This window comes from Micromesistius poutassou (genome assembly GCF_964030765.1).
Source record: "Micromesistius poutassou genome assembly, chromosome: 14".
In the NCBI taxonomy this organism is placed as follows: domain Eukaryota; kingdom Metazoa; phylum Chordata; class Actinopteri; order Gadiformes; family Gadidae; genus Micromesistius; species Micromesistius poutassou.
Window position 1 is genome coordinate 9,057,098 of NC_140284.1, and position 16,465 is coordinate 9,073,562.

General features: G+C 49.9%; 2 protein-coding genes across 2 annotated transcripts in view; both read right to left on the reverse strand.

The window, feature by feature from the left end:
* Window positions 1-5,276: 5,276 nt before the first annotated feature.
* On the reverse strand, window positions 5,277-6,344 carry LOC311358824 (uncharacterized protein; the record flags this gene model as incomplete). The annotated part of the gene is made up of 1 exon (XM_084478934.1): window positions 5,277-6,344. The coding sequence occupies one exon, from the start codon at window positions 6,342-6,344 to the stop codon at window positions 5,277-5,279; it is 1,068 nt and encodes a 355-aa protein (XP_084335060.1).
* Window positions 6,345-6,475: 131 nt separating this feature from the next.
* Window positions 6,476-16,465, reverse strand: part of LOC311358182 (FERM and PDZ domain-containing protein 4-like) — a gene marked incomplete at its 5' end in the record, with an annotated part of 31,852 nt that continues 21,862 nt past the window's right edge. Inside the window, 12 exons of the mRNA XM_084478190.1 lie at window positions 6,476-6,597; window positions 6,858-8,027; window positions 8,489-9,505; window positions 9,612-9,747; window positions 10,076-10,258; window positions 10,372-10,458; window positions 10,651-10,777; window positions 11,164-11,300; window positions 12,066-12,185; window positions 12,767-12,898; window positions 13,271-13,378; window positions 16,159-16,263. Coding sequence (XP_084334316.1) covers window positions 6,593-6,597; window positions 6,858-8,027; window positions 8,489-9,505; window positions 9,612-9,747; window positions 10,076-10,258; window positions 10,372-10,458; window positions 10,651-10,777; window positions 11,164-11,300; window positions 12,066-12,185; window positions 12,767-12,898; window positions 13,271-13,378; window positions 16,159-16,263 — 3,327 coding nt within the window. The 3' untranslated portion in view covers window positions 6,476-6,592. The remainder of the gene's footprint in view (window positions 6,598-6,857; window positions 8,028-8,488; window positions 9,506-9,611; window positions 9,748-10,075; window positions 10,259-10,371; window positions 10,459-10,650; window positions 10,778-11,163; window positions 11,301-12,065; window positions 12,186-12,766; window positions 12,899-13,270; window positions 13,379-16,158; window positions 16,264-16,465) is intronic.

Below are 16,465 nucleotides of genomic sequence, written 5' to 3' on the forward strand. Positions count from 1 at the left end.
GACTTCACAGGCATTCCTCACCCCTTCCTCCTCACTTTCTCCCCCACCAGGGGGAGGCAGGCCCCCAGGAGGAGGGAGGCCACTGGCGCCCCCGCCCTGGGAGCATGGGCTTCCTGCGGGAGCCAGCGGGAAGAGACCTGGCAGATAAGATGACATGCCAGGCCGTCCGCTGTGGGGGCCGATAGCACAGCATCAGATACCGGGGTCGGACCTAACAGACACACACACACACACACACACACACACACACACACACGCACGCACACACACACACACACACACACACAGACAGACAGACAGAGAGACAGACAGACAGACAGACAGACAGGGGCAAGTGGTGATAAGGGGCTGTTTGTTTGATCCACTTAAAGGGCGATGGACGGGGGGGGGGGAGGTTGAGTTAAACTCTCCACTCACCAGATTGACATCGGGTAGTTCCGGTTCTGTCATTCTGTGTGCTTTTCTCTCTCTCTCTCTCTCTCTCTCTCTCTCTCTCTCTCTCTCTCTCTCTCTCTCTCTCACTCTCTCTCTCTCTCTCTCTTCTGCCTTATCTCTCTCACTCTCTGCCCACTCTCTCTCTCTCTCTCTCTCTCTCCTAGTCTCTCTCTCTCTCTCTGCCCTCTTTCGCTCTCTTACTCTCTCTCTGCCCTTTCTCTCTCTCTCTCTCCTCATCTCTCTCTCTCTCTCTCTCTCTCTCTCTCTCTCTCTCTCTCTCTGACTGTACTCCACTCAGGTCCTAAATGGAGGGCCTGAGGCCAGACTTTACCCACTGAGCGTAGTTACGTTACCAATCAGAACGGTATTCAGTCAACATCCCGTTTGTTTATGCCCAAGTCTTGGGCGACGGCCCCCTGGGGCCAAGCAGGGGCAGGGTCGGAGGAGACCGTGTGAGTCCAGTGGAAAAGGCTAAATACATTTACATTACATTTACATTTAGGGTATTTAGCAGACGCTTTTATTCAAAGCGACTTACAGTAAGTACATTTGTCAGAAGAAAGAGTAATGATATATCGCTGTCGGTACAGTAAGGATGTTCATAGAACCAAGTGCCAAGCACTAACAATCGCTAGGTTAACCCATTCCCTGTATGCAACAAATATAGCTAGGATAATATGCTACACAATGCTAAGTACTATTTTTAAGTGCAAGGAGTTACAACATACAATAAGTGCGTACATTAAGTGCCAGGACGTAAAACATGCAATAAGTGCTGCTATGCTTCTAGCACATTATTGGAGCTAGCCAACCGAACAAGTCGTTTTAATGCAGCAGTTCTGAATTGAATCATTCACAATCAACATTTAGGGCAATTAGCTGACGCTTTCATCCAAAGCGACTTACAATCAGAGTTATCATGTTATGCTAATGACACAGTAAGTGTCAAATTAATATTGCATGTATATTACTGGAAAACAAATCAGGGTTGTAAAAGTGTTTTGATATCTGAGGGGAGGCGGACCAGAGCCTGGGCCGGAAACCACTACTAAAAGGCGTGGCATTAAGCCTTGTTTCCTGTTTTGTTACCAAGATATTCTACAATAAATAATCTTATTAGCGCCAGTGGACAAAGCTTTCTGAATGGGAATTTGATATGTTTATTTCTATAGTGGCCAGCCTACAGGCTTTGATTTTAAACCTTTACAGACACGTTTCTAAAGTTGGCTTTCGCTGGCTGAGTGTGTGTTCGCTACTAATTTCCAATTACATGCTAACAGATCAAGCGCTTCGAGCAACCTGATCAGGGCATATCCAGTACCCTCTTTAGTGCATTACATAACCAGGTGACGTCAACACTCTACTGTTTCACCCAGTGGAAACACAGGGCCGATCCCCAATGTTTAGTTCTGCTCAATTCAGCCTCATACCGGTGCCCACCAGAAGGGGGCGGTGGAAATACACACATTCTGCCGCTCGGAGCTTCGACTGTCTAGGCAGGAAGGGTGCATTGAAAGTGAAGTAAATGTAGCAGTGGTTCGTCTGAGCAGCCATTGTTATAATTGTTGGTTAAAAGCAAACCAAACTAGTGTTATTCTGTATCTTATTATTTTATTCCTATTGCTATTATTACATTTATAGTGTAGAACAACTAGATGGTATCACAACACTACCTATGTTTGATTTGAGCTGGGCCCGCCCTACATGTCAGAGTGCTTGGATTTCAGAGCCCAATTAGAGGTCTGATATGCGCATTAAGGGTGCAACTGTAAGCTCTTATTGGTGGTGGTTGGTTTGTGCCGGCTTCAAAAAACAACTGTGTATGAACAACAACACAAAAATGTCAGCGTGTGCTTTTATGCGTATGTGTGTGGTGTGTTGTACATACGCCTGCCGCTGAATAAAATAGATTGAAAGTAAAGAGACCTAATGGAGGTTCACACTGTTCTGCTGCTCTTCTGCTAAACCCTGTTTACTTTATCATCAGCACCTACTCTCAGAAAGGTTGGTGGTTCCTCATTAGTCTATCACGCTCAAATACTCAGAAATACACTGTTATTTAAAGATACCACACACACACACACACACATACACACACACACACACACGCACGCACGCACGCACGCACGCGCACACACACACACACACACACACACACACACACACACACACACATACACACATCCACTCTTGTGTGGTTGAATGTATTTGTAAGCATGGCTGTCCTTTATTAAACGTGTTTCCAGTTTCATCTTCATGAACTCCCTCCCTCCCTCTAGACACACATCTATCGCATCTATCAAGGCATAATCTATGTTTTATTATCAAATGCACAGCAGCAACTTTGCCACAGGCATAGAAAAACATTTTCTTTTTAAGAGAGTCATGAATAAAGGAAACTAAAGCAAAGAAAATTGCAGAAATAACAAATATAAACACAACATAAAAATAACAGTATAGCAGCAGTCCCAGAGACTGAGAACAGGGGTACGGACAACAAATTAAGGCGAGATGATGAATATGAACACTGAATTGTGGAGGAAAGTTTGTGTGTGTGTGTGTGTCAGTGGCAATTTCTCTAAGACTGCAAGGGAAGCTCAGCTTCCCCTAAAATTTCAAAAATTAAATGGTCAAATATATACTGTTGTGTTAACATTTCATTGACTAAAAATGTCAATGAAATGTTAACACAAATGTCCATCTCGAAGACGAGTTTATTCAGAATCAGCTGCTTATCGCATGTCGACTGACTCGATTTCCTTCTCATACATTCCTGTAGCATCACAGTGCATTTGCCTGTTGAAGCTCAGCGTCCATCCACTTTAATGGGGCTGCATAGAACAGCTTTGCTTAGTGTGTCGAAAGTCAACAGTCATTGGACAATGCTGCAATTACGTCCCTCCCACGGACACTCAGTGGGCTGGCCTGGACGTCGGGCTTCTGTGTGATGATGGAGGGTCTGCGAAAGACTGAGTTGCCATTTGATTGACAGCGTTTTTGATCTATAAAACGTCACCGGAGCTCTCTTCAGTCCTCATGCTGCTATCCATTTGGCCTTTTGTGCTGGTACACTGACCTGCTCAACGAGAATGACCTGGCTCTGCCCACCTTAAAAGTGTTCCAGTAGTCTTTTGTGTGAGACGAGTGGGAGAATAATGGACGCCTGGAGGTGGCAGCAGTAGTAGCAGGCTAGTCATTGTTGTTAGCAACATTAGGCTCTTTAGCAAACCAGCTCGAAAACTTTACATTGTATTGCACGCATAGCAAGACGTGCAATGCATAGATTAAAGCAGCAACGTAATTAAGTGTGTAAAAGCAGTGTACATTGACATTAAAGACACCAACATGGAACAAAGAGAAAGAAAATACATCTCAACTTTATTAACTATGGGCGCAGCCATCTTCATTCGTCGAGCATCACAGGGATCTTTCGTGACTCGGTTACTCATCAGAAGCGGGAAGTGGGAGCTTGATATCCCCAAAGAAAAGGAGGCGTGCCTCAATGCCGCAATGCATCAATGCCGCAAGAAAGCTGGGAGATCCGACTGGAATGGTGGGCGTACCAAGCAAATGGATAGCACCATCAGTCCCATTGCAGATTTTGCAAGTGAGTCGAAAGACAAACCTATTTCTTGATATTTGCTTGGTGAAATTGCTAGACAATTTTCATCGTACATTTCATACACTTACTTATACACACAATTCCTTGCTTCAGTTTACCATAATTCCCACATTTCCTTGTTCAAGTTTAATATTGTTTTGGTAGTTGGCCATCACTTTGATTCAGGGAGCCTGAGGTCTGAATTTCAAGTCCTGTATTCAGATCAGGACTTGCAGGGTGACAAAGGAGGGAAAGCTGTGTGATTTCTTGGTGTTCCTTAAAGACATGGAGTTGACAGTTTGTAAAGCCTCAGCTTTACAAACTGTTCTCATTGGCAACAATTGGAGCTACATGTGCAGGCGTGGGGGCTGGGGTGGCCACCCCTGGAACCCGATTGGCCATCCTAGGTGCCACCCTAGTTGATTGACAGTTCACTACATGTTTCGTTGAAAGCGCGATTTATGCTCTAGCACTCGCAGGCTCTCGGTCTCCCTGTTAACGCGCAAAGCAATCATGCACCCCCCCCCCCCCCCCCCCGTCAACAATTCCGTCCGCCCACAACCCAAAAATCCCCCCCCCCCTCCCCTCAACATTCCTTTCCTCCCGCAACCCATAACTCCCCCCCCCACCCCCCGTCAACAATATCGTCCGTAAGCCTTGGGCATCCTCTGGCCACCCCTTGAATTAAAGTCTAGCTACGCCACTGAATTTACATATACATGAGCTTCCCCTCTTTGAAAGACCAGCAGCCGCCACTGGTAACATAATAACTTAATTGACAAACAAAGAAAGATTCTGTTGTATTTTCATAGTTTAAATGTTTAATGAGGGTGCTGACAAAAAAGGGAAAGTACTCCGTGATAATGTGCAAAGAATTCATGAAATCTACAGAAAAGTCAACAATATCACATTTTTTTAAACACATTGTTTGCAATGATTTGTCTCAAGAGCTCTCGATATTTTTACAATTGATTGAATGCTTTTTGATTTAAAGAACACATCAAATATTTCAACGTCTACATGGAAAGCCCCAAAAGGTCATTGATAAAATAATCCCATATAGCATTGGTGTCGGGAACTATAGGCCATTTTGAACTTATATTCTTTATAGAGGTCTTTGTATAATTTCTTAAATGTTTAAATATGATCAACAGAGTTGTTTTACTTACATAATTAAGTATTGTATACACAAGGCAAAGTCTATCGACGCAGTTCAACCCATGGCATGTATGGCTTTAACTCAAAACTCGGAGCAGAGCAGAGACAGAGCGGCCGTGTCTTTGTGTATCAGTGTTCTCAATGAGTGCGTTAGGTTGTGGATGACGACAGACATGGCGGCAGAGTGACGCGTCAGTGTGTTCACACTTTGGTCATTGCAGTTGCTTCCTGACGCCACCTCGGCAGCCTTCAGCAGACACACGTAGTTCATGACAACCTCGTCCACCCGGGTCACCACCTCGCGTCGCTGCCGCTCGACGCTCAGGCCTTCCACCAGTGACATGCAAGCCTGCGTCAGACAGCAGAGCGTGTGGAAGCTTTGTGTCAGAGTGAGCAGCAGCTCCTCTGGGCTGCTGTGCTCACGGGCCATTTGGCTGCAGGCGCTGCTCAGGGCTTTGGCCTGCACCAGCAGCGCTTCGCAATGCTCCCCTGGGTGCCCAGTCTCCTCACCGCCCTCTCTGCATTCACACTCGGACCCGTGGCCGAGACTCGAGCTGACCAAAACGATCATCTCTAAGGCGTCCTTACGGGCGTCTTCAAACCCCAAGGGCAGGCTGTAGGTTTTACCCATCATGGAGCTCACCCGCGCCAGCCTGGCTTTGAGGCTCATGTCCTGATTGACGGGGGGCGCCACGCTTGGCGGACCACCGCGTTGATCTGCCCTCAGGGAGGATGTTTGTTCTTCACCAGTGATGGTCTTTGTGGATTGCTGTTGCTTCTGGCTCACAGCCAATGGAGGAAAAGGGAATCGGACTGTCCTGTCGTCGGGATCGCCGTCGTTATTCCCGTGGTCCCTCAGAAAGCAGTGGCTGAACGGAGCATGACACCTCCACGCACCCGACGTCTTCAGCCTCGGTGCAGCCGACGGAGGAAGCAGAACCGCGGTGCCCCGCAGGAGCTTCCTGCCTGAAGAGCTGACCGAGTCCACGGCATTTTGGGACCAGCTCTTGGGTAGTGTTTTGGCGTAGAATCTCCTCTGTTGTTTTGGCGGCGCTTGTGGTGGGCCATCCTGGCCGCCGCTCTTCCCCGTGAACGTGGCCTTGGTCTTCTCCAGCAGGAGGTCGAAGCCCCTCACCCCCGGAGGTGTCATGCTGCTCCAGCTCCTCCTCAGCACGCCACCTCGCCGCGGTTTCCTGAGGCTGCCTGTGCTCGACTCACGTGGCGGTTTGCTCGAGGTGGGGTACAGGCCCGGTAAATGCCCACTGGTATCTGTGCTCCTCTTTAATGGCGGTGGTGACGTGGCGGTGGAGGTGCTGGAGGTGGTGGCGGCTGCATTTGTCTCATTACAGAGAGCTAAGGAGGGGTCGTCTTCCCATGCCTGCTTCAGTTGTGTGCAAGCTACACTAGGGGTAGTAGAAAACAAAGACACTTGTTAAGCATCTTTATAACTCTACACTGTGAGGGTCATAGTTACACACAAGCTAGTCTCAATTCACAAATGAGCGTAGACTTAATTCATCATCTCTCTGCATGAAGCGTTGTAATAACGTAGTAAATGCAAAAGAAGAAATGTAGAAGAAATGTAGAAATGTAGAAGCTTTTTTGGAATTACGACTAGCAGGGTGGGCGTACACAGAAGCAAACAACCTAAGTTCAGTTTTACCTGTGGTTTCTTTAATCTTGGGCCCCCGATGGCCGCTGCCCTCCCTCATGGTCCCGTAGCCGGGCTCGGCCGTGTGGATCTTCCTCAGCAGCGTGGGGTCTAGCGGGGTTCCGCTCCTCCCCTGCCCCGTGGCACCACACATCTTCTCCTCGGCCGCCGCGTAGGCCGCCCCCTGCCCGGAGCCCTCAGCGGTCAACGTGTAATTGCTCTCTGCGCAGAGCGGCGAGTCCATAGGCGTGGCGCAGCTGCTGCTGCCGGTGCTACAGCCCGCGTCTACGGAGGAGCACTGAGAGTTCTGCAGGGAGTGGGCGCCTCCCTCGCTCTGCTGCGACGACACGCGCTTGCTCAGGTGGTAGTCATAGAGACGCTGGCCGTCGTGCTCGGCGGCGGCCGCAGCCTTGACGCTGTGCTGCTCGCCGCCCTGTGATCCGCCGGCGTCGCCGCGGGGGCCCTCCGATGGGGATCGCTGACGGGCAATCAGCGGCTGGCATCGCTCGTCTGCCCGCTCCGCCAGGACGCCCGCGTGGGAAGACTGTGAGTCACCCGGGCGTTCTGAGAGGGACGGATTCTCTGATATTTTGGTCCCGGGCGTGCGCTGCCATGGCTGCTGCCTCTCCCGGGGGTGAGTCCGCCCCAGGTCCAGTTGGTTCATGTAATGAGAGTCTCTGGCAGTGAAGCCATTGTACCTCCCCACTAGATGAGGCAGCTCCTCTTTGTGGGATGAGTCGGATGGCTGGCTGGGATCTCCCCCCGGCCTGCAGTCCTGGTCCCTCAAGGTCCCTGACTGCCGGCTCATCACGGAGCTCATGTGCATCTTGGAGAAGTAGTCTGTGAGCGACTTGGTCTCCATGGTCTCTGGTTCCATCTCCCCCCCGTCGGAGTGTAGGATCTGCGAGGAGGAGACTGAAGACTTGGCCTCCTCTTCCTCCTCCCGGGGAACCTGGGAGTTGTAGTCCCCGTCTTCTGCTCCCCCCTCGGCGGGTGTGATGAACTCGGTCTTCTCTTCACTCCTGCCGTGATAGCCCTCGGCAATGTGAACCATCCTCAGGTGGCTCTCGGAGTGCCTCTGAGCGGAGGCCAGCTCGGAGCTCTCCGTCATCTCAGAGGAGTTGGTTTCGTTCCCAGAATCCGACGAGGACTCGGGACTGAAGGCTCGGGAAATATCGACCCCTGCGTGCCACAGGAAGACAAACACCTCGTTAATGACGTCATCTCAGGGTGATCGATTATGGATATTGCTGAAATCGTGGAAGGGAAAGTGTATATAATTAACAGAAAATGGGTTTGCTTTAAGAGTATGGAAAACAGCATGCATATGTATTATTCATGGGGTCAATACTTACAGTAACATGTTTTCACAATGATGAAAAATAAACTGCTTGAATGCAAATGAAAAAATAACCAAAACACACCACAAACAGAAACGTCCGACAATAAAATGAACCAAATAAAAATGACGAGAAAATACACAAATGCTCAAGGGAATGAAACGAAAGACAAAATGGAAACAGAGAACAAAATGGGGCTTTATTCCAAAAGAAAAAAAGCAACAACGAGAACAACAAATCAAAGTAATGGCTCCATCAGTGTGCGGTCTTAATGGATGAACGTGACGATGGTGTAGGTAGGACCTGTGCTGCTCTCGGACTGCTCTGGACTCTGGTCCTCCGACGCAGCGAGCCGCTCCAGCGCTCGCAGGGTCGACACCACCGCGTCGTCCAGCGGCTCCCCGGGGCCCGTCGTCCCCTGAGTGGGCACGGAGTCTATGAGGGACACGGGGATGTCGTTGCGGGCCCCCCTGTGCGGTCCGGCCCGGGCCCCCTGCTGGTGCTCCTCCTCGTCCGAGCTGTCCCTGAAGCCCGGAGGAGGCGCGGCGATGGCCAGGTTGAGGGAGTGCAGGAGCACGTCGCTGTCCTCCTCGTCGCCTCCTTCCGGCAGTGGGGGCAGGGAGGTGAGATCGATGATGTCGTCGATGGACCCCGAGAGCGATAGGAAGGTGGGCTTCTCCGCGTCGCTCATGAAGGCGTCCTCCTCGCAGCTGACGTCGTCTTCGTCCTCTGCGTCGTCCGTGGTCTCGGCGTAGCAGATGTCCCTCAGCAGCGGCTCCTCGATGCACTCGCTCGGGCCGAAGATTTTGCCGGCGTACCGGTAGCCCCCCGCGTCCTCCGCCGCGTCCTCCATCAGCCTGTACTCCTCCTCCTCCTCCTCCTCCTCCAGACGCCCGTACACGGGGCTGTGGTTGTCCATGGCCTCCGCCTGCTCGTCCATCAGTCTTTGGTAGCCCAGATTCTGGGGGTTGACGCTGTCCAGGGGGGGGTCCCCGAATATGAAGGACACCTTAGCGCTCCGGGCCGAGTCCTGGGGCTTGGGCCTGGGGCCGCCGTGGTAGGGTTGGGGTAGCGGGGTCCGGCAGCGCTCCACCCTGTGGGCCATGTGCACGGCGTGCTGGGGCTGGTGGATCTCCGAGATGTACACCGGCTCGATCTCGCTCTCGCAGCGGCCCCGCTCGCCGTGGTAGTCGCACTCGTGGTGGTCCGAGAAGTCCTGGCCGCACCGCTGGCCGCAGCCTCGGTCCTCTGCCGCCTTGTAGGGCGTGCTGTAGGTCCACTCGATCGCCCGGTAGTTCTGCTTCACTCTCGCCTCGTGACCTGGAAAGGAGAAGCGGGAACGATTAGAAACAACCTTTTCTTTTCTCATGCTATTCATGCTTTGATGTAGGGCGATGTCGTCGCACGGGTCGAGCGCAAGACTTACCCGCTTCCGCGTTCTCTGCGCCGCTCCGGGCCACATTGAAGATGGAGCGCCGGGAGTCCACCAGTAAGCGGTAGTAGCCGGCGGTCAGACAGGCCAGATTCATGGCATCAACAGACTCCATTAACAGAGTTATTGGCTGTGGAGGAGAGAGATAAGCCGCACACAATGAGCACACAATGGATGCAAGGCCGGAATGAGGTGATAATGACTGCTAAGGCAGCTTTCCACTAAGCACTCAATACAGTGCTGCAGATCAACTCAGAGTGTATAAAGCAGGGGTTGCATCTGTTTTTTTTCACGTTCAACGGAAAAGCGAATTAGCTACGTAATTCGGGGGTTGCTTTTATTCAAAGCGTCTCGCACTAACACAAGCAAACACATTCTGCCACTGAGTAGGGAATCTAACCCCTAACCCTGGCAGAGGCACCGGTCTAGCCAGACCGGACACTAAAGGATCCGTTCACCTTCACGTCCAGAACGTGGAGCTCCACCCGCACCATCTTCTCGTCCTCGGCGTACATCTCGATGCGGTTGACGTGGCTGAAGTCGGCCAGCAGAGCCACCAGGTTGGTCTTGGGGTTGATGACGTGGCTGATGCCGTAGCGCGGTCCCACCAGCAGGGTCACCTCCGTGTGCTTCTCGCCTTGCTGTAAACACGGAAGGGTCAGTCTCAATGCAGCTCAGTGTCTGGTGTCGCTATCATTTATTCAGGCTCTAAGCGTGGACCTCAAAACAAGGTGTTGGAACAGACACTTGCCACTAAGATGGATTTGAAGACCCGTCCACCGTACAGTCTCAAGTCACTGAGGTACTTGAGATAGTGGACCTTGGCTTGTAACGCTGTCAGCTGCAAGAAAGAGGTTGAGAAAGAGGGTTCATGTCACAAAATGAAAAAGATGAAAAAAAAGATGATAAGACATGAAAGCATTGACCCAGTGCCCCAATATATGGTAGCCACAGGCCTTTTGTGTATAACGGTAAGCAAGGAGGGAGAGTGGGGGGGGGGGGGTGTGGTGGGGTGATGTAGAGGCCAATGTACCTTTTTACCGGGTGGCACCAGGTTCTGGTTTGTCTTGAGAACGTGAGTCAGGGCCTTTTTAATGTTCTTCTCCTTCATGCTGGACAGCACCGCAGGAGGCAGGAACAACGCCAGGCCCCACTCCTTCCTGTCCAGCCAGAATTCATACTGATTAGCTCGCCTTACTCCGGCACACAAACAGCCAAGTCATCAGTCCTGACCGACTGATCAATCCATTCTCCCAGAGGTGCTGCATTGATTCATCGACCGGCTACTATTGTAATTATTCAATCACCCCACAGCCATTATTCAACCCATAGAGCAAGAACACTACGGCAACAGTAGGATGTTCGACAGATTCATATTTTCTCTTCTTCTATATTAATTTAACATTTGTCAAATAAATGTTAAAATGTTAAATAGATATAGAATAAGAGAAAATAAGAAATATGATCTGGATAATATGGACGCCATAGTTTGGGCCATGGAGGATGACTTGGTGATGAGGGCGATGTGGTGATGAGGCGTCCTTACTCAATGTACTTGAGGGAAACCTTCTGCGACTGCTTGGTGCTGATGGTGAGGATGTACATCTGCAGCGCCGCCAGCCGAAGGGCTGTGTCGTATTTCAACTCTGACCCAAATCTCTCCAACACCACGTCATTGCAGCTCTGGTGGACAAGGACAGAGAGAGAGAGAGAGAGAAAGAGAGAGAGAGAGAGAGGCAGAGTGAGGGACAGAGACAGCGAGAGAGAGGGGGAGAGAGAGAGAGAGAGAGAGAGAGAGAGAGAGAGAGAGAGAGAGAGATGGAGAGCGACAGAGAGACAGACAGAGAGAGAGAGAGGGAGAGAGAGAGATGGAGAGAGAGAGGGATGGAGAAACAGGCAGAGGGAGAGAGAGAGAGGGGATAGAGACAGAGAGACAGAGTGAGGGAAAGGGGAGAGAGAGACAGGGAGGGAGAGGTAGAGAGAGACAGAGGGAGAGAGACAGATGGAGGGAGAGAAGGAGGGAGAAACAGGGAGAAAGAGAGAGACAGAGAGGGAGGGAGAGACAAAGAGAGAGGGAGAGACAAAGACAGAGGGAGAGAGAGAGTGAAAGAAAGAAAGAAAGAAAGAAAGAGGGAGGGAGGGAGGGAGAGAGAGACATAGGGATGGAGAGAGAGAAACAGAGAGGGAGAGACAGAGGGAGGGAGAAACAGAGAGAGAAAGAGAGAGAGAGGGAGAGACAAAGAGAGAGAGAGTGAGAGAGAGAGAGAAGAAGAGTGAGTGAGTGAGTGACAAAATGGCAGGGAAAAGGCATTAGATCTCTGAATCATTTTAATGTCAGCAAATTTCCTTTGTTGGTGTCCATCGCCCAGGCCAAATGTACGGCCTCTAGTCGACACCCAACCCCTCCATGAGGGACCCCCCCGGGTGTTGTGTGGTGCGGGTGTTCACCTGGACGTAGAGGTACTCAAAAGCCACGCCGTCTCTCCTCAGCAGCTCCAGGGGGTCTTTCGGGACAAAGCTGATTCGGAAGAAGCATTTCATCTTGTGTGCGCCCGGCCTCTGGGTCACCTAGATCAACACAGCGGCGCTTGTTAGGAAGGCCACGGCCGTGGCACGGGTTGGAGGAAACAATACATTAGGGCCTCTTATTCAAGAGGATGTGTGTAGGGAAATCACTTCACATCCCAAAGTGTGACTGCGCGTGGTTATGAAATAATAGAAGGTAGAGATTCATCGCTGTATCATACAGTGATTTGTATGTTCATGTGCAGGAGTCTAACTGCTAATTTTGCGGATAAAAGGTTCTGAATAGCGTTACCTCCATTGACCCGACAATCATTCTCCTGTGCAATCACATTTGCCCTTGCTCCTCTGTCTCTGAACACAGGCCAAAAACAATTAAAAGCTGTGACCATATTCCTTTCTCTCTAGAGTGTGCCAACTTCTCTCTCTCCCTCTCTCTCCCTCGCCCCCCATGCCTCCCTCCCTCTCCCTCTCTCTTCTCACTCTCTCCCCCTCTCCCTCTCTCTTCTCACTCTTTCCCCCCCCCTTCACTCTCTCTCTCCCCAGCCACATCCACCCCCTCCCTCTCACTCCCTCCCTCCCCCCCTCTCTCTGGGCCAGTCTGTGCAGCAGCAGCAGCTCCTCACCTGAGCCAGCATCTCCTGCTCATGGAGGAGCATCAGCTTGCTGGCCGAGCCCTCCGCTCGGTGCTCCAGCATCAGGGAGAAATGTTCAATGCTCTTAATGGACAGCTTCTCCTGCAGAGTCGAGATGACATCCTTCCACACACACACACACATGTATTATTTAACCACAGCGGGCCACATGAGTGCATTGCACGCATTCTAGCCGGTCAGCACTCTGCAGCGGGGATAAAAAGGTGAACTAATCGGTCAAATGGTCCATGAGCCAGAAACGGTTCAGCAGCGAGCTGCCTTAAATGTACACCATACGTGTTTGAATATTTGATGTGTTGCCGCTTGTCAAGGTCTGTGTGTTCCAAGGGTTTGGGGTTGAATAAAAAAAAGCTTTATTAAGGTTGAAATGGGGGTGCTTGTGTGTCATTCAGACTCACCGCATGGTCATGAATAATTGTACAGTAAACTCCACATCACCTTGGGTTATGTAAGTGGGGCCAGGAGGCAGCCTACCTTGATGGAAGTGTTGTGGTCAAACTTGAAGGACTTGGTTTGCCCGTTCTCCAGGTACACTTTCAGCACGTTTGGCATGAAGAGAAGCGAGTTGTCTTTCACCGTCTCCTGGTGAACGACAAATGTAAAGGTAAATGACAAAATATGGAACAATTAACAATCCTGATCAAATATGTTCTGTATTAAGATTAATATATATTTTTAATTTCTTGACCAAAAGCCCATGTCGCGCTCTCTTGAAAATTGGTGTTTATGTGTACAGCTGTTAAAGGCGGGGTAGGTCTATTATTTTAGAAGCACTTATATATTTTCATATTTCATCACAGCCCATCAGCTATCATTAAAATCGAATGGTCAGACGTAAAAAAAACCAAACATCTGATATCCGTGGCTGTGGCGGGTCTCTATTAAGCCCGCCCCATTCAGCACAAATGAAATCTTTGGTTGGCCTCCCTGTCAGTCTAGGTCAGGGGTGGGGAACCTTTTTGACATCAAGGGCCGTAACAATTTTTGTAACTTGTTTCGGAGGCCGCACTTTCTTTAGGCCTATAAAAAGAACTCACTTACCACATAACTTGCATGCACAACGTTTTCTCTCTCTAAATTTGGTCTGGTGAAAGCTGCTTGTTGGGCACCCAAACTTTGCTTGAGTGTGTTTATTTTGTCCTTGCGTAACTGCCCCCTGCAATTCACTTAGCCTAGCATGTTTAGTACTGTAATGATGTTCCAGGTTGGTCTTTTTCATTACAGCGAGCGATTCTCTACACACAAGGCAAACTGGCCTGCCCTTTATTTCAACAAAGAAGTAATCATCAGTCCATTTTTCTTGGAAAGCACGACATTCATTATCAACCTTTCGTTTCTTGGCAGATGCCATGCTAGCCGTCAATGGTTTGATTTAGAAATGACACCGCGACATGTTTAGGCTACCCCAATGTGACCCTCAACATTCCAAAGTAAACAAAAAGGAAATTAACCTTTTTCTCCTTAATTAATTTCGTTCAAAAGTTGTAATTTATGCTTGTATAACTATATTGTAGGCTAGGCTATATGCTTTTAACAAAATGTTAACATTTTATTTAATAATATTAAAAATATATATTTTGGTGTTTTCTTGCTTTTTTTTGCCCTCCGCGGGCCGGATGAAAGGCTTTGGCGTGCCACATCCAGCCCGCGGGCCATACGTTCCCCTCCCCTGGTCTAGGTAGCCTGATAGGTAGTTAGCCTCCCAAAAGGCAAGGCAGACTAACGCTACAGCTGGCCAGCTAGTCGTGTGTTTTGTTGGAGTTGGTTTAGAGGGAGGCCTGAAGGGAGGGGTGGGGTTATTTTGATTGGATACTTTCAAAATCTAGCTTACTTTCTCCAAATTGCCCCCCCCCCCGCCTAGCTGTAAGGCAGAGTAGGCTGGGCACCACTCTGAGGAGTCATGTCTCTCTGCATCTGTCAAGCACGCTCAATTGCTCTCATTTACATGTGAGCAGCTGATGGGGCTATCTGAAGAACAGGCAGCAATCGAGGATACAGAGCAACGAGGACTATGGGTGAATGATCTGTTCATTCTTCAACACAGCCTCTGGGTTATGAACACATTAAGTCAACATAAAAATGTAATTGGTAAATGCTGACCTCTTTTTGCACATCGCTAAAGGTCTTGTTCATTAATTCATTTTCATTAAACCCTTTTCTCTTTCTGCTCGCACTTCTGAAGGGGGTGGACCCAATGACACACACACACACACACACACACACACACACACACACACACACACACTCACCCGCAAGCACACACACACACACACACACAGACAGACACCCACCCATATGCACACAAACACACACACACACACACTCACCCACAAGCGCACACACACACACACACACACACACACACACACTCACCCATATGCACACAAACACACACAAACACACACACTCACACACACAAACACACACACACTCTCACCCGAGGGACACACAAGCACACTCACACACACACATACACTCACTCTCTCTGCCTACATGTATTTGGCTGTGCATGACAGCAGTCCTGCTGCTCGTTGGCAAACCCACGCAAAGCCTGTGTCTGCATGGGGACAGTGTAAGCCAGCGCTGTGCTGCAGACATGCCTTAGCGTGCCGCTGAACCCCAAACTCCTTGGTTGGTCTTCTGTGATCTTCAACATAGTCATCTGAGCCATTTTGGTTACTAACATAATACCATCATTTGGATAATAACTGCTCTAAAGTCCTAGGTTTGTGCCAGTCTGTGAACGATTCCCCTGAGCTCGGAACTGACGTGCGGTGCTTATCGTGACGTCGGAGTTACTTTTCGGAGTCACTTTGATGTCACACCGAAGAGTCACCAGGGCAGGGAGAGTGGTGGCTAACGCCACGCGGTAACGGCAGATGTGTGGAGGTCCGCCCGGGCGGTGGTTCATGAGGATGGAGGCGTCAGAGACGGATGGATGGATTGCATTTATACAACGCTCTTCTAACCAGTGGCCACTCAAAGCAATTTACAATATTTTCTAACATTCACCCATTCATGCACACATTCACACACTGACGGCGGTGTCAACCACGCAAGGCGACAGCCAGCCTGTCGGGAGAATTTAGGGTGAGGTGCTTGCTCAGGGACACCTTGCCACTCGGCTAGGAGGAGCTGGGGATCTGACTACCAACCTTACGGTTACTAGCCACCCCGCTCTCCATCCTGAGCCACTTGCCCCCCAAAGAGAGAGAGGGCTTATCTTCTCAGACCCATCCTAGATCGCCCAAAACACATAATTTTCAATCTCCTAGGGTTGGGTTCCAGCTGAACTGGGGTGGTCTTCTTAATGTGAGAATAAGGTCATCAGAAGATATGAGCGATACTACTGGTATACTTACTGGTATCTGGCCGTTGATGACCACCTCTTCGGCGAAGCGAACCTTCACAGGGTTGGACTTTAACTTGGCTTTCTTGGCGGCGCTGATGAATGCTGATTTAGGCGACTTTTGAAGAGAGATACGGGAAGGAGAGAGCGAAAGAGAGGGAGAGAGAAAGAGGGGGAGAGGGAGAGAGACAAGAGACAGAGAGAGAGAGGTTGAGGAAAAACTGTTCGACCTTTTCATAATGCCAGCATTTACTTTATTTATTTATTTCCAAACCCTTCCATTGGAGACCAGGAGTTGATTTAAATCCAGTGCTTCTGTG